The 18647-nt window shown below is 40.0% G+C and overlaps 1 protein-coding gene and 1 long non-coding RNA gene across 2 annotated transcripts; both read right to left on the reverse strand.

Moving 5' to 3' along the window:
* Nucleotides 1–10410: 10410 nt before the first annotated feature.
* LOC132890026 (uncharacterized) lies at nt 10411–11150 on the reverse strand. The gene is made up of 3 exons (XR_009655136.1): nt 11084–11150; nt 10782–10819; nt 10411–10514 (listed from the first exon to the last, which is right to left on the reverse strand). It is a non-coding gene; the product is annotated as an uncharacterized LOC132890026 (long non-coding RNA).
* Nucleotides 11151–14072: 2922 nt separating this feature from the next.
* On the reverse strand, nt 14073–16688 carry LOC132890367 (uncharacterized). Its single transcript, XM_060927174.1, has 6 exons — nt 16685–16688; nt 15917–16279; nt 15666–15749; nt 15417–15506; nt 15288–15331; nt 14073–14189 (listed from the first exon to the last, which is right to left on the reverse strand). The coding sequence occupies exons 1-6, from the start codon at nt 16686–16688 to the stop codon at nt 14073–14075; spliced, it is 702 nt and encodes a 233-aa protein (XP_060783157.1).
* Nucleotides 16689–18647: the final 1959 nt, after the last annotated feature.

Raw genomic sequence — 18647 nt, forward strand, 5'->3', positions numbered from 1 at the left:
CAAACAGATGAATAACTACAGTACAGTATATGAATATGTTTACATGATGAAAATTGTGCGTATTACTTACACATGATGCCGGTGATCAAAACTAAAATCCAGAAACCAGTCATTTTTCAGTTCTTAAAAATTACACAGAGTTTGTATCTCGTTTAAGGACAGAGTGTGAATGTGCTTCAAGCGCAGTTTGAATTTATATTTATACTATAGGCGGGCCGGACTGAGCACATCCCAGAATGTGACGACATTGGCCCTAGAAAGAAAAAAAAGTGCTATATGAAGCAAGCATATGATATTCTTGTTTACCTACATCTCCCCCACATTTTTCTCTTGGTGTTTTGGTGGTCAGCAGAGATATCAAAAAGAATAGAATGGAAAATGTGGTTCACATGAATTCTCACGTGAGCCTACACTCACATCTCACTATAACTGCTATTTTAATCTGAATAAACACTTCCCTCAATAGTAACGGTTATCTGGGCCAAAGAAGGGTGTCTGGCATTTGAATTTCAGCATTTCCAGGGGGCATTTATTATTGTAAAATAGTCGATTTCATCAATAAGAGACACAACATATTTAAAAAACAATAAAAGCTCATGTTTGAAGGATGGGTCTTGAACACTGGTAATGTATTTTTTGATTGATTAGACAGTTATTCTTTAACAATGGCTTAGATGAAAATATGAATACAGAACCCAACTTTCCCCCTCATAATTTATGTTCTCTGTCCTCCAAAAGAGCACAGGGGTCACTGTCAGTGTAACTGTTCCTACTAGTCCTGGGTATGACTTTAAACTGCAACCAGTGGTGAGTCTCAGGTCCAGGAGGACTTGACTATTGGGGAAAGTGGAGTTACTCCTGAATCACCATTGCTCCCAGGTTGGCTCTGATCCAGAGGAGTGGTAGCACCTGCCTGGGTTCCAGCTCTGGGTCCATCACCAATAAGGCACTGGCAGGAGGGCGCTTTTCAGTACACATCTGGCTATCATGAACCAGGTTAAAGTTATAGCCCATTGTAAACCCATGAGCTTGAGTTTGACCTTTCAATGTCCCTCAAGATCAAAGATCATGGTGCCAAATGAAAGGCCATATGGGAGTTCCTATCTGCTCATAATTGTAAACATCTGTCTATCAGCAACCATTTTTGAGTTATATTCAGAGGTGGACAGTAACGAAGTACATTTACTTGAGTACTGTACTTAAGTACACTTTTTGAGTATCTGTACTTTACTTGAGTATTAATTTTTTTGGCAACTTATGACTTTAACTTCACTACATTTGAAAGACAAACATCGTACTTTTTACTCCACTACATTTCTATCAAGGTCCTCGTTACACATTACTATGAAGCAGCTTTGAAAGTGGATTTTTTTTTCTTTTCTTTTCTAAAACGTGATGGGGTTTTTTCACAGGTGACACTGAGACAGCCCATCAGAAATCACGAGGGTCACGTCATGTCTATAGACTATAAAATCAAGTTCAGTGATTTCTCAGCAGTATTAATTAACATGATCAGTTGATGGTAGAATGGAAGGAGGCGGTTCTTCTGGGGAATGCACACATTCATGGCCCATGAACCCATGTTTCAGTTTTCTGAAAGGATTAAAGATTCGTTTCATTTTAAATGGTTGTTTTGTTTGCTGAAAACGAACCACATCACGGCCTCCAAAAACTCACCGTCTGACCTGCAAAAGCATATTCAGGTGTGTAAACGTTTTATTCCAAGAGAAAGCTTGCAATGAAGTTGTCTGTGCTTTTAGAGCTAGTGATAACATTGCAGTAGCTATGCAGTCTGGTTAGTCAAATGACTTTCTGTGGATTTGCCCACCAAGTTGCCGTCGCCTTGTCCATGGCTAACATTAACACATAGCTAGTTAACTTGGACACTGTTAGTTAGCATGTAAAAATGGAGCTACGCTAACATGAATAACATTAACTTATCTGAAGTCCTTTCAGAAACGTTTTAGCATAATCTTGCCAAATAAACAGAATGTAGAAATATTTATTTTCTAGTAACGTTAGCTACCCAATATGATTTTGAGTTTGAAAAGAGTTTGCTAGAAGTCAGGTGGAGTTTCACTGACTAGCTAGCTTAACGTTAAACCATCATGATGGCACAGCATGCGTTCATTTTTTGATTGAATTCACATTTCTGTCTTTGGTAACAGCATTAGGTTTTGTAAGCGTTGTGGCAATAATACAACGATGCATTGACAGAAAATGTACTTTTAATACTTAAGTATTTTCAAAAGCAAGTACTTCAGTACTTTAACTTAAGTAAAAATTTGACTGGACAACTTTCACTTGTATCGGAGTAACATTTGACCAGTGGGATCTGTACTTTGACTTAAGTAATGAAGTTGGGTACTTTGTCCATCTCTGGTTATAATGGAAAATGTTATTTTGACGGATGAGCTTGACTCCCTGATCTTTAACCCCCAACTGCTACAGAGCCTGTCCAAGCTACCCCATCATGCAGCATATAGTTGGAACCAGAATTGAAAGATGCACATTTTGGTTTTTTTTGAAGTCAAAATGATGACTTTGAAGAAAGTTATCACAAAAAATGATTTTTACTTTTCCAATGACCTTGAACTTGACCTGATCACCACCAAAATTTAATCAGGAAATCTACGGACCATTGTGCACCTACCCTGAAAATTTGAAGTCAATCGGTGTAAAGTTATAGCCCTTTGAAAACCCATGACCTTGAGTTTGAACTTTCAAGGTCACTCAATGCCAAAGATCATTATGGCAACTGAAAGCCCATATGGGACTTCTTATATGTTGATAATGGTAAACATCTGGCTATCATGAACCATTTTAAAGTTATCGCCCTTTGAAAACCCATGACCTTGAGTTTGACCTTTCAAGGTCACTCAAGGTCAATGATCATGGTGCCAAATGAAAGGCCATATGGGAGTTCCTATCTGCTCATAATAGTAAACATCTGTCTATCAGCAACCATTTTTGAGTTATAATGGAAAATATGTTATTTTGACCAAAAGGTTGACCTTTCCCGTGACCTTGACTCGATTACCCCCAGAATTTAAAGATGTAATCTACGCCCCATTGCCCACCTACCTTGAAAATTTGAAGTCAATCGGTGCAACCGTCGAGATGCTAGCTTGTTAACAAACAACTGCACTGATTACAATACTTCGCCCCGCCTACTCGTCATGGACGAGGTAACAAACTCTTTGGACATTCAGTGTAAAAATATGAACTCATATCAAAAAATGTCATTCTATCGATCTCATATTTATCCATTATTTCAGTTTGTGAGTTGTGTAAAATTGTATTATTATTAGAAGACAAGTAGAAGCCTTGATTTATCACACGTCCACTCAAGTACAGACTTAAACACAGTGAAATTCCTCCCCTGCATTTAACCCATCTGAAGCAGAGAATGCACACACATGCACACACAAGTGAGCAGTGAACACACACACACACACACACACACACACACACAGAGCAGTGGGCAGCGATGCTACAGCACCCAGGTGTAATGCGGCTCTAACAGACCAGACGCTCGCGGATTATAAATGAGCTCAGGGTGTTAATGAGAACAGGGCAACCAAAAACAAAGTACAAAAGCCAGGCCAGGTCAATACCGAGAGATCCAAAACAGTAACAAGGGCGAGACAAATCGTGGTCAGAAAACAGGCGATAGTCGAAGAATCGGGACTCAGAAGATACGGGCAATCTAAACACAAGGGCTAGGCAAATCATAATCAGAAAACAGGCAAACATCGAGAAACTGGGAATCAAGAGAAAAGGGCAGTCAAAACACAAAGGCGGGGCTAAGCGGGAAAATCCAGGATGCAAAAAAGGGTCATACACGAACAAAACAATCAGTACAATAACGCTCGGTAGGGTTACGAAAAGTGACGGCAATGCTGTGAAAAGAACAAAACAGACAAAGGGGTATAAATACAGACAAAAACAAAAAGGTACAGGTGCTTGTGATTAGAACTCAGGTGAACCACACCTAGGAAATGGTTCTGGATTGGATGACGGAGTGCATTTGGTAGTGACTGGTGTGAGAGGGGGATTATGGGAACTGGAGTCCTGCGGGTTGAGGCAGATGGAGGGTGAGCCAAGAAGCGTGATACCGGGGAACAGTTGGGGGTTCGGTGCTTGCTAAAGGGCACTTCAGCCCAACCTCACGTCCTGGCTGCCCCATGTTAACCTGGGCTGCCAACTCTCACGCAATGAGCGTGAGACACACGCATTTGATTGTCTTCACATGCTCACACGCCATACCTCTGATTTCTCACTCTAGAAAAAAATCTAGTTTATCTATCTGATCTCGGCTACCCATTGCGTCGCGCCAACCACTTGCGATCGATCAATTATGCCTTACACATGGCTAAACAGGCAGAGAGGTGTTCCCTTCTGTACACACTCCCCTATGGTAGGTTTCGCATCTAATGATGCTGCACTCGCCGGAAGTTGGATAATTGCCTACCGTCAATTTAGAGGAAGAGGAGAGAGAAGAAGGTGTCCGAGGTGAAGACGAGTGTCTCACACAGGTTAGTACAGTGGTGCTTGAAAGTTTGTGAACCCTTTAGAATTTTCTATATTTCTGCATAAATATGACCTAAAACATCATCAGATTTTCACACAAGTCCTAAAAGTAGATAAAGAGAACCCAGTTAAACAAATGAGACAAAAATATTATACTTGGTCATTTATTTATTGAGGAAAATGATCCAATATTACATATCTGTGAGTGGCAAAAGTATGTGAACCTTTGCTTTCAGTATCTGGTGTGACCCCCTTGTGCAGCAATAACTGCAACTAAACGTTTCTGGGAACTGTTGATCAGTCCTGCACACCGTCTTGGAGGAATTTTAGCCCGTTCCTCCGTACAGAACAGCTTCAACTCTGGGATGTTGGTGGGTTTCCTCACATGAACTGCTCGCTTCAGGTCCTTCCACAACATTTTGACTGGATTAAGGTCAGGACTTTGACTTGGCCATTCCAAAACATTAACTTTATTCTTCTTTAACCATTCTTTGGTAGAACGACTTGTGTGCTTAGGTTCATTATCTTGCTACATGGCCCACCTTCTCTTGAGATTCAGTTCATAGACAGATGTCCTGACATTTTCCTTTAGAATTCGCTGGTATAATTCAGAATTCATTGTTCCATCAATGATGGCAAGCCGTCCTGGCCCAGATGCAGCAAAACAAGCCCAAACAACGATACTACCACCACCATGTTTCACAGATGGGATAAGGTTCTTATGCTGGAATGCAGTGTTTTCCTTTCTACAAACATAATGCTTCTCATTTAAACCAAAAAGTTCTATTTTGGTCTCATCCATCCACAAAATATTTTTCCAATAGCCTTCTGGCTTGTCCATGTGATCTTTAGCAAACTACAGACGAGCAGCAATGTTCTTTTTGGAGAGCAGTGGCTTTCTCCTTGCAACCCTGCCATGCACACCATTGTTGTTCAATGTTCTCCTGATGGTGGACTCATGAACATTAACATTAGCCAATGTGAGAGAGGCCTTCAGTTGCTTAGAAGTTACCCTGGGGTCCTTTGTGACCTTGCCGACTATTACACGCCTTGCTCTTGGAGTGATCTTTGTTGGTCGACCACTCCTGGGGAGGGTAACAATGGTCTTGAAATCCCTCCATTTGTACACAATCTGTCTGACTGTGGATTGGTGGAGTCCAAACTCTTTAGAGATGGATTTGTAACCTTTTCCAGCCTGATGAGCATCAACAACGCTTTTTCTGAGGTCCTCAGAAATCTCCTTTGTTTGTGCCATGATACACTTCCACAAACATGTGTTGTAAAGATCAGACTTTGATAGATCCCTATTCTTTAAATAAAACAGGGTGCCCACTCACACCTGATTGTCATCCCATTGATTGAAAACACCTGACTCTCATTTCACCTTCTAATTTTAACTGCTAATCCTAGAGGTTCACATACTTTTGCCACTCACAAATATGTAATATTGGATCATTTTCCTCAATAAATAAATGACCAAGTATAATATTTTTGTCTCATTTGTTTAACTGGGTTCTCTTTATCTACTTTTAGGACTTGTGTGAAAATCTGATGATGTTTTAGGTCATATTTATGCAGAAATATAGAAAATTCTAAAGGGTTCACAAACTTTCAAGCACCACTGTACATATGCATGCCAATGTGTGGCGTTACTGGCGTAATTATGAACTTATATAAAGTTTCTTAATCGTTTTAGCCTATAAGTGTTGTGAGAATATTTAATGGCATATCGAGAGCTGTGTACTAGGCATGCTAAATCATTATAGGCATACTGCCGTGCCACAGCCTCCATCTTCCCCAACAAGCAGCACGGGAGAGCACCTCCTTAGCACACGGTTATTAAGGCGCATTTTTAGTTTGTTTACTGTATGTTATCATACTTTATGACTTTATTTGAAGCCATACTGGAAATGTTGTAAAATAAAGCAAGTAAGAGATAATATTACAAATGCAAGAAGAGCCATTAGCCACCATACCTATTGTTTATTTACAGGGTATTTATTTTTAATTACTTATGATGTATGTAAGTGCTCAGTTAAAGTAAATAAAGCATGGTCACCTGTAATATCAAAGAACTTGAACTTGTGAATAATAAAAAAAAAGACAGAGAACAATATACTGAGGAGACAGGGTTTCAAAGACGGCAAGACATGTAGAGAATATTTGTCAGATAACAGGCCCTGACGAATCTATTATTAATAAGAAACATAGATAAGAAAAAAATTAATAAGAAATATATAAATATGGCGGCACGGTGGTGTAGTGGTTAGCGCTGTTGCCTCACAGCAAGAAGGTCCTGGGTTCGAGCCCCGGGGCCGGCGAGGGCCTTTCTGTGCGGAGTTTGCATGTTCTCCCCGTGTCCACGTGGGTTTCCTCCGGGTGCTCCGGTTTCCCCCACAGTCCAAAGACATGTAGGTTAGGTTAACTGGTGACTCTAAATTGACCGTAGGTGTGAATGTGAGTGTGAATGGTTGTCTGTGTCTATGTGTCAGCCCTGTGATGACCTGGTGACTTGTCCAGGGTGTACCCCGCCTTTCGCCCGTAGTCAGCTGGGATAGGCTCCAGCTTGCCTGCGACCCTGTAGAAGGATAAAGTGGCTAGAGATAATAAGATGAGATATATTAATATAGCTTACAACCGCGATTCCAAAAAAGTTGGGACAAAGTACAAATTGTAAATAAAAACGGAATGTAATGATGTGGAAGTTTCAAAATTCCATATTTTATTCAGAATAGAACATAGATGACATATCAAATGTTTAAACTGAGAAAATGTATCATTTAAAGAGAAAAATTAGGTGATTTTAAATTTCATGACAACAACACATCTCAAAAAAGTTGGGACAAGGCCATGTTTACTACTGTGAGACATCCCCTTTTCTCTTTACAACAGTCTGTAAACGTCTGGGGACTGAGGAGACAAGTTGCTCAAGTTTAGGGATAGGAATGTTAACCCATTCTTGTCTAATGTAGGATTCTAGTTGCTCAACTGTCTTTGGTCTTTTTTTGTCGTATCTTCCGTTTTATGATGCGCCAAATGTTTTCTATGGGTGAAAGATCTGGACTGCAGGCTGGCCAGTTCAGTACCTGGACCCTTCTTCTACGCAGCCATGATGCTGTAATTGATGCAGTATGTGGTTTGACATTGTCATGTTCGAAAATGCAAGGTCTTCCCTGAAAGAGACGTCGTCTGGATGGGAGCACATGTTGCTCTAGAACCTGGATATACCTTTCAGCATTGATGGTGTCTTTCCAGATGTGTAAGCTGCCCATGCCACATGCACTAATGCAACCCCATACCATCAGAGATGCAGGCTTCTGAACTGAGCACTGATAACAACTTGGGTCGTCCTTCTCCTCTTTAGTCCGAATGACACGGCGTCCCTGATTTCCATAAAGAACTTCAAATTTTGATTCGTCTGACCACAGAACAGTTTTCCACTTTGCCACAGTCCATTTTAAATGAGCCTTGGCCCAGAGAAGACGTCTGCGCTTCTGGATCATGTTTAGATATGGCTTCTTCTTTGAACTATAGAGTTTTAGCTGGCAACGGCGGATGGCACAGTGAATTGTGTTCACAGATAATGTTCTCTGGAAATATTCCTGAGCCCATTTTGTGATTTCCAATACAGAAGCATGCCTGTATGTGATGCAGTGCCATCTAAGGGCCCGAAGATCACGGGCACCCAGTATAGTTTTCCAGCCTTGACCCTTACGCACAGAGATTCTTCCAGATTCTCTGAATCTTTTGATGATATTATGCACTGTAGATGACGATCTGTTCAAACTCGTTGCAATTTTACACTGTTGAACTCCTTTCTGATATTGCTCCACTATTTGTCGGCGCAGAATTAGGGGGATTGGTGATCCTCTTCCCATCTTTACTTCTGAGAGCCGCTGCCACTCCAAGATGCTCTTTTTATACCCAGTCATGTTAATGACCTATTGCCAATTGACCTAATGAGTTGCAGTTTGGTCCTCCAGCTGTTGCTTTTTTGTACCTTTAACTTTTCTAGCCTCTTATTGCCCCTGTCCCAACTTTTTTGAGATGTGTTGCTGTCATGAAATTTCAAATGAGCCAATATTTGGCATGAAATTTCAAAATGTCTCCCTTTCGACATTTGATATGTTGTCTATGTTCTACTGTGAATACAATATCAGTTTTTGAGATTTGTAAATTATTGCATTCCATTTTTATTTACAATTTCTACTTTGTCCCAACTTTTTTGGAATCAGGGTTGTATTTAAGTCTCATCTCATTATCTGTAGCTGCTTTATCCTGTTCTACAGGGTCGCAGGCAAGCTGGAGCCTATCTCAGCTGACTATGGACGAAAGGCAGGGTACACCCTGGATAAGTCGCCAGGTCATCACAGGGCTGACACATAGACACAGACAACCATTCACACTCACACCTACGGTCAATTTAGAGTCACCAGTTAACCTAACCTGCATGTCTTTGGACTGTGGGGGAAACCGGAGCACCTGGAGGAAACCCACGTGGACACGGGGAGAACATGCAAACTCCGCACAGAAACACCCTCGTCGGCCATGGGGCTCGAACCTGGACCTTCTTGCTGTGAGGTGACAGTGCTAACCACTACACCACCGTGCCGCCCGCTTATTTAAGTATGAGCAAAATTTTTAAGCCCAACTTTGTGTGCACAGTCCCACCTATGGCCAAGGTTCAGCTTTTTGTGTTTCAATACTGTTCAAACTTAATCATTTTAATGTTTCTTGTAGCACATGCACATTTTGCTTACTGTTTAAGCATTTTATTTGTTCTTTTGCTGTTGATATTTTTCCCCATGCCAATCTTCTGCTGAACCCAGTGGTGGGGAAAGCCCTTTAATGCATAATGAATAGTCAGTGAGGGACAATCTTATTTTTGCAACAGTTATTAAAAACTTAACATTTAGTTTCAATTCAGAAGGTGTTTAGGCTTAGCTGATGAAATATTTTCAAACATGAACTTGCCTTTAAATCTGAAACACAGGTCTATAGGGCTACAGGAACATTGGCGGTCATCTGTAGTTTTCTATTGTGGGGGCTTTTAAGCCAAAACTTGGTGCTTTTGTTGGCCACAAGCTGAAGGCCTGGCAAGTCAGGGTGTGTAAGAATGTAGGTATGGCACAGCAGGCCACTCCAAAAATCCACCAGAATGCAGGAACATCTACTAAATCCAAAATCTCAACCCCCCCCCCTTCATTGTCCATCTCCAGCTGGACGACCCACAAATAAAACACCAGAATGCAGGGGGACAAGTGAATATCAAACTGAATACAAAATTCCCACTTACTGCGTGGTGTGCGGAAAAATTTTGCCGTCGACCCCCCCCCCCAAAAAAAAAATCTCACTCCAAGGAATTTTGAAAAGTTGGCAGCCCTGTGTTAACCTCACCACATGTCTTTGGACTGTGGGGGAAACTGGAGCACTCAGAGGAAACCCACACAGACACGGGGAGAACATGCAAACTCCACACAGAAAGGCCCCCGTCAGCTGCTGGGCTCAAACCCAGAACATTCTTGCTGTGAGGTGACAGTGCTAACCACTACACCACCATGCATTTATTTACTTCTCATCTCATTATCTCTAGCCGCTTTATCCTGTTCTACAGGGTCTAAATTTATTTATTTCCAGACTTGTGTGCCTTTGGAAAAATACAGAACAAAAAGCCAGACAACAAAAAAAAAAATCTGTACAAAACACAACAGGAGTGTATCACATTTATTACATGTGTGAAGTGATTAAAATCATGCACAGATTTGTGGTTTTTATGTAATTGATTGTTAAGAATCATTTTGAAGGAAGAAGAAGAAGAAGAGGAGGAGGAGAAGAAGAAGAAGAAGAAGAGGCAGTTGTATAATATATTACAGTTTCATATACATCACTTCAGAGTACACCAACTTGTCTGAGAAACAAACTCCACTTCCCTTCTTGGGAAACTGTAAAGCTGCGTAAGTCCAGGAGTCGACATGAGAGTCCTGGGAAAGATAAATAAATAAATAAATAAATAGTCCAGAGTAACAGATGGGATACAGCGTGTCAGTGGTTTGTATAATGTGAGTGAATCTTAAATCTAAACCATTATAATTAGCACTGAATGAATGTAGCAGCATATAAAGAGGATGAATGAGTCAGGAAATGTGATTGGAGGTGAGATTTCTCCAGAACTAAAGGACACATCGACATTTAACCAGAATTACAAAAGAGTATATAAATACTATATCACCTGTAATCTACAGACTCACCTCCCTCGTTCCTGCTGAACCTTCTGTTGAAGCCTTCACTATTAATATGGAACAAAAGCCGATTAGTGACAGAAGTGAACTGAAGTCATCATTATCTGATCACAGAATCACTTACTTTTATCCCATTTTCTTCTCCTCAGTATGAAATAAATGAGACAGAAAATCAGAAGTGCACACAAACCCAAAGCCGTTCCCAAACCGAGCACTGAGGAGTGGAGAGATCTGGTCACTTCTGAGAATGTTATTTCACTATATTATGAATTAAGGATGATTAATTAATAGTGAATTATCAGGCATCTGACCTGTTTTCTCTTGTGTGTTCATGTTCGTGCTGTTTCCATGCAGTGTTGGTTCACAGCCCACTGAATTATCACCCAGAGCTGGTTTAGATGTTTCTGATTCAATAGTAACATGTTCACCTGGAAACATTTATCATCATTCACTGACTAAAAGTCTGTAACTCAGTGTAGTTGAAGAAGAAAACACAGTGAACATTTCACTACTTCAGGATTATTTGTCTTCCAGGTTGAACATGTTAATGATAATAAGGAAAAATATCACGACATTAAACCAGGAGTTTAAGAAAGTTTAGTGGAAATCCTACCTTTAATTTTTAAATAAGTTCCATCTGCAAACACAAGGTCGGGTCTAGTCAGTGCACAGTAGTACATGGCTTCATCAGACTGAAAGGTGTTTAAAAATGTAATATTGAAGCAGTTTGAAGATCTTTCGATTTGGAAACGTGACTTTTGGGATTCATTGTAAAATGTTTCTCCCCCACTTTTATACACCGTGACTATAATCTGAGGTTTTTGTCTGTTCAGTTGCTTAAACCAGGCGATTATCCCATATACATTTTCAGAAATGCAACACTGCAGAGTCGCCGAGTCTCCGATATCCACACTGAGCTCTTTATCAGGCTGATAAACTCCTGACTCTGTGAGGGATTGTGCAGCAACCCAGCGTCTACCAGGTTGGACTGGATCTAGAAAAAACAAACAAACAAACAAACAAACAAACAAACAAACAAATACATTAATTAAGTAAGGAATACATTTCAAAAACTAATCTATGCAAACTGTTATTAAAAATCACATCAGGAGATCCTTCAACATAAACAGCTTCACAAAGTGGTTGAGAGTAATAAGCTCAATAAACTTTATTTTTTTAAATCTATGAAACTAGATGTGAACAATTGACTCATATTACTTACACATGGTGCTGAAGATCAAAATTAAAATCCACAAACAAGTCATTTTTCATTTCTTCGTACTTCTACAGTGTTTGTATCTCATTTATGAGCAGAATATGAATGCACTTGAAGCAGGGTTTGGATTTATATTTATACTCCAGGCGCTCTGTACTGAACACGCCCCAGAATATGATGTGATTGGGTGTCATAAAAAAAAAAACATGATCAGTGAGCACGATATTCTGATCTGCCTACATCGACCCCACATTGTTCCATATTTGTGTTTTGGTGTTGCACAGTGAGGTCTTCATAAAGATGTTCTGACAGAATGGAAAATGTGGTTTACTCGTACACTCTCGTGCGCTTACACTAATGCCTTATTGTTTATTTTAATTGCCCACTGCATAAAACATGTGTGGACAAAATCACAAATACGTATTTATTTCCAGATACGTTGTGATATTTTCCAAAACGCAAAAAAAGGATCTTTTGTTTAACTGACAAAAGTCCAAAGAAAAGATTTTCGGTAGTTTTACTGACCAACGTGATTGTATTCTTGAAATATGAATGAAGTTAGAATTTGATGCCTGTAACCCACTCAAGAAAAGTTGGGACAGAGGCATTATTACCATTGGGTTACATCATCGTTCCTTTAATAATAGTTTTATTTTAATAATACTTTGGTGCAGTGGTTAGCACTTTTAACACATGGATGCCAGGACCCAAGGTTTCCCAGCGGATCATTGCCCAGTGCAACACACTGCCTCCACCAGCTTGCCTTCTTCCCATCGTGCATCGTGGTGCCATCTGCAGAGTCCATCGCTCTCCAAGCTTGATCAATAGACCATTTAGAGGAACCAGTTTGCCTAAATGCATGATTTTGAACTGTGGGGGAAACCGGAGCACCTGGAGGAAACGTGCACAGACACGGCCATGCAAACTCCACACAGAAAGGCCGCTGTTGGCCATGAAGTTCAAACCCAGAACCTTCTTGCTGTGAGGCAACAGCATTAACCACTGTACCACTATGCTGCTAAATAGTGGACAATAAAATTTTAAATACAACAATTATGATTGAAAATTGATGATTATTTTCCTAATTTTAATGTAGGTTGTGGGAAAACATAGAAAAACCACAGGTTCAAAAACATTTAATATCCATAATGTCCTGAAAACCTCTCTGTTGTTAGAAAATGGGACACTGGACACAAAGCAAAATTTTAATAATCCAGTCAAAAATAAATAAATAAATAAATAAATAGAAACTTCCAAATCAGGATGACAGTCTGATGCTGCAACAGAGTTAATCTAAGCTGTGCTTCTTTCCACCCAGCCACAGAAACACACACACACACACAAAAAAAAAAATATATATATATATATATATATATAGAGAGAGAGAGAGAGGGGGGGGCACGGTGGTGTAGTGGTTAGCGCTGTCGCTTCACAGCATGAAGGTCCATGTTCGAGCCCCGTGGCTGGCGAGGGCCTTTCTGTGCAGAGTTTGCATGTTCTCCCCGTGTCCGCGTGGGTTTCCTCCGGGTGCTCCGGTTTCCCCCACAGTCCAAAGACATGCAGGTTAGGTTAACTGGTGACTCTAAATTGACCGTAGGTGTGAATGTGAGTGTGAATGGTTGTCTGTGTCTATGTGTCAGCCCTGTGATGACCTGGTGACTTGTCCAGGGTGTACCCCGCCTTTCGCCCGTAGTCAGCTGGGTTAGGCTCCAGCTTGCCTGCGACCCTGTAGAACAGGATAAAGCGGCTAGAGGTAATGAGATTTTATATATATATATATATATATATATATATATATATATATATATACTTACATTTACTCATTTGGCAGACCATTTTATCTGAAGTCATTTATAACTGATGCTTAACTATAAAAGAACCTTTATCTGTTGTTCTTTTTTTTTACACTTACATGAACTAAAGTCAACAAAGGTGCAACACAACAGTCTTTTTTTTTAATCACAAATATGTTCATTATTAACTGAGGTTAAACGTTGCACACTTTAAAAAAAAACACGCAGTGCATTAACATGTATACAGAAGCAAAACCTGGGATCATTAATGTTACATCAGAACATAGGATTTTATTTCACACCAGAGTAGATGCAATCCTCCGAGAAGTCAGTCTTCCTTTTTTCAGCTTTGGCTTTCCTTTTGGCAAATTGTAAAGCTGCATAAGTCACCATTTCAGCATCGGATTCCTGAAAATTAAATTAAAATGTATGCAAAGCTGAGCATAAGGGCTATTTACAGAACATTAAGACCAGTATAAGCAGCAGGAGATGACAGTGTTGTAGTCGAGTCACTAAACCTTGAGTCCGAGTCCAGTCTCGAGTCCACAGTGTTCAAGTTTGAGTCATTAAAGGAAATTTTCGAGTTGAGTCCACTATTGATTCAAGTTGATTCGAGTCCGAGAACAAGACTCCAACTGCACCATTTGATGGTGGCTGTTGCTGCCTTTATGTGAAAGCGTCTCTGCTACTGTGTTGGACTAACGTTCCTGCTCGACTGCGCCATTTTAGTGAACACGCTACAGATAAAAAGCTTGTTCATCACTCAGCAAGCCCCGCCCACTATCAACAGGGCAAATAGCATGAGAGAGGGTTAACACTAGCTAGTTCATCGCTCAGCAAGCCCCGCCCAGTATCAACAGAGCAATGAACATGGCATGTCACTTCCTTCTCTGGGTGGAGTCTTACCAAATGACGATTGAAGTTCGAGGTTGTCCCCGTCGTCTCCTCGATAGTTCTTCTACATATGGAACACATAGCAGTGCATTTTTTCCCACTGCACGAGAAGTCTGGAGAAGCAAAGCGGACAATCCTAGCGGCGTTCTCTCCAGGCATTTTAGCGCCATTAACGTTAGTTTGTTCCTGAATATGGTGTATGAACAGGTGAATGTGCATTCTCTTGCACAAAATTAATATAAAAATTTATGTAAATATCTTATGCCAAATTATTATGGCATGTTACAAAAAATAAAGAAAAAATCTGAGCCCTCGTCTCCAGTTTACAAGTCGGAATGCAGTTAATGCACGAGTCTGAGTCCAAGTCTGAGTCATCAGTGTTCAAGTCTGAGTCAAGTCACGAGTCCTTAAAATTAGTGCACGAGTCGGACTCGAGTACTACAAGCCTGGTATATGACTGTCTCAGCATATTAATAATATCCATTAGAAGTGAACAGTGAGCCATAGAGACACTCCTTGATGACTAAAGTAGAGATTATCAAAGTGACAGAAATTACAAAATTACTTAAAGAGAATATAATCGTATGTAATCGATGTTATAATTTCTTACACACGTACCTGCTTCGTTCCTGGAGAATCTTCTATGGAAGTGTGCACTATTAATACACAAACACACTTATTCAGTCATTTTTAACAAAACTGAACTGAAGGAAATTATTATCGGGTGAACAAAGCACTTACTTTTATCCCATTTTCTTCTCCTCAGTATGAAATAAATGAGACAGAAAATCAGAAGTGCACACAAACCCAAAGCCGTTCCCAAACCGAGCACTGAGGAGTGGAGAGATCTGGTCACTTCTGAATGGGCATCAAACACAATGAAAATTACATTAGTCCAAAAAATAACATCTAAAAAAATCATAATTTAGACAAATCATTCATTATGATTTTCAGATTAATTAATTAAAACATAATTCTACAACATCTGACCTGTTTTCTCTTGTGTGTTCATGTTCGTGTTGTGATCACACAGAGCTGGTTTCGATGTTTCTGATTCAGTGGTAAAACTCTGACCTGTAAACATTTATCATGAATCACGGACTAAAAATAAACCCTGAATGCCGTGTTGTTAAAGTTACCAAACACAGTGAACATTTCACTCCTTCACACACTAACAGTAATGAAGAATGAAACGTTTCTACATTTAACCAGCACATTATTCATTTCAGTAGAAATCCTACCTTTAAATTTTAAAGAAGTTCCAGAGGGAAACACGAGTGCACAGTAGTACACGGCTTCATCAGACAGCGTGGTGTTTGAAATGGTCAGATTGAAGCAGTTTCCACGTTGTTTAATCTGGAAACGAGGATTTTGGAATTCATTGTAAAACTTTTCTCCAGAAACGTTAAAGAATCTGACAATTATTTGAGGCTGTTTTCTGTTTTGTTGCTTAAAAAAGATAATTTCTCTGTCTTTTGTTCCAAAAATACAACAATCCAGACTCGCTGAGGCTCCGATATCCACACTGAGCTCTTTATCAGACTGATAAACTGGTGGCACTGAGGATTGTGCAGTAACCCAGCGTCTACCAGACTGGACTGCATCTAGAAAAACAAACATTAATTCAGTAAAGAATGTGATTCAGATTTTATTATGCATTAAACATCACCTTAATGCTGAGTTTCTCAAAGATTTTGCAAACAGGGATCTGTTTAACTTTATAATAAATTACACAGACCCCAAAAAGATTTATTTTTAAAAACCAAATTCAACAATTTAACATAAGGCTCGTAATTTAATTTCTTAGAATAATTCCTTTAAATATTCCTCAAAACTTTGGGTCCAAATTATTATTATTATTATTATTATTATTATTATTATTATTATCGACCAATTTGTTTTTTACTTTAGTGAGTTTTGGTTGATCCAAGTTCTCAGTCAAACAGATGAATAACTACAGTACAGTATATGAATATGTTTACATGATGAAAATTGTGCGTATTACTTACACATGATGCCGGTGATCAAAACTAAAATCCAGAAACCAGTCATTTTTCAGTTCTTAAAAATTACACAGTGTTTGTATCTCGTTTAAGGACAGAGTATGAATGTGCTTCAAGCGCAGTTTGAATTTATATTTATACTATAGGCGGGCCGTACTGAGCACATCCCAGAATGTGACGACATTGGCCCTAGAAAGAAAAAAAAGTGAGATATTAAGCAAGCATATGATATTCTTATCTACCTACATCTCCCCCACATTTTTCTCTCTTGGTGTTTTGGTGGTCAGCAGAGATATCAAAAAGAATAGAATGGAAAATGTGGTTCACATGAATTCTCACATGAGCCTACACTCACATCTCACTATAACTGCTATTTTAATCTGAATAAACACCCGAGGTGGGTAGTAATGCGCTACATTTACTCCATTACATTTACTTGAGTAACTTTTTGGATTAATTGTACTTGTAAGAGTAGTTTTAATGCAGCATGCTTTTTACTTTTACTGGAGTATATTTGTGAAGAAGAAGCGGTACTTTCACTCCGTTACATTGGGCTATATTCTGCTCATTACTCGCTACTTTATTTTTATTGATCCGTGCGATGCGGTCTGTTTGTTTATGTTTTGTCGAGACTTCCAGCAGAGGCTCTGTCACATGACCGCATCTCACCGATCACATGTAGCAGCCAGAGCCATAGTGGGATGAGCTATGGTTTAACTCCGTTTCGCCAATCAAACAGAGCCAAGCCGCCGCGCACGCCCGCACACAAAATTCCCGCGGCAAGAGCAGTCCAGGTGGAAAAGAGCCCGGAAGCAGAAGAAAAATGGCAGAGACAGCAGCCAGCATTTCTCATCAAGCCGAAGAGGCACACCCCTGGCCACACATACAAACCATGTTCACTCTCCAAACAACAAAAAATAATAGTTATGTTATGCAGTGTCACATGTGTCTCCCCAAACCAGTGGCCGTTTCAGCTTATAAAAACTCAACGTCGAATTTGAGGAAACACATTGCGGTAAGTAGGCTGTGTGCTTTTGGCTGTCTTCATAGGCAGACGTTAGCCCTGTTGTAACATCATAAATAACTGTAAAATACATTGTTTTGTCAAAATGTATTGACGCACTGTGGCCTCAGACGGCAAGATAACACACACACACACCAGAGAACCAAGAAATAAAACTACAAAAAATCTTCCTAACAATCACTTTTTATTGATGTGAAACCAAAAAATGCTCATGAAAATAAGGTTGCTCGCCTAATGTCAGCTCCTCAATAGCGTTACAGTTGTACACGGCTCTGGTCACAAACTGGGAATGGAAGACTGGTGAAAACTTACTAAATAACAAAACGCGTAACATATCGTTTGTGAAATCTCCATTTTTCAAGCTACTGTATTTGTTGTGGATTAGAGGGATTTGTGAAGACTTTAGGTGTTTTTTTTTTCTGTGAGATTTGTTTTATTATTTGTCTACAAGTGCTTGTTCACAGAAGGAAGGGCATTAGCTTGTTAGCTTGACCGCTTGCTAGCAATCCCCACCACCACCCAGCCAAGCTGGGCACTGGCAGCTAGTTAGCAACCTTTCTGCTTGTTACTTCCACTTGCTAACTCCTCTGCGAGATGGAGCCAGTAAACAACTTTTTGGGAGATGAATGGATTAAAATCATTGATCGCATCTTACAGGATTATTTCCAGTCTTTTTTGTACAAGGAGATATTACGTGTGATGTTCAGCTGCTGTTAAAGCTAAACAGTCACTTCACGGAGTGAACATGCACGCGCACGCGCACACACACACACACACACACACACACACACACACACACACACACACAGGCCCGCCGACAGGGGGGGACAAATGGGTATGTTGTCCCGGGCCCAGGAATGGGGAGGGCCCAAAACTGGGCTCTCATGAAGTTGCGATTAAATTATTTTATTTCATTTCAAAATGTGTTGATTTGGGGGAGAAATG

Source organism: Neoarius graeffei, chromosome 8 (genome assembly GCF_027579695.1).
Source record: "Neoarius graeffei isolate fNeoGra1 chromosome 8, fNeoGra1.pri, whole genome shotgun sequence".
Classification (NCBI taxonomy): Eukaryota; Metazoa; Chordata; class Actinopteri; order Siluriformes; family Ariidae; genus Neoarius; species Neoarius graeffei.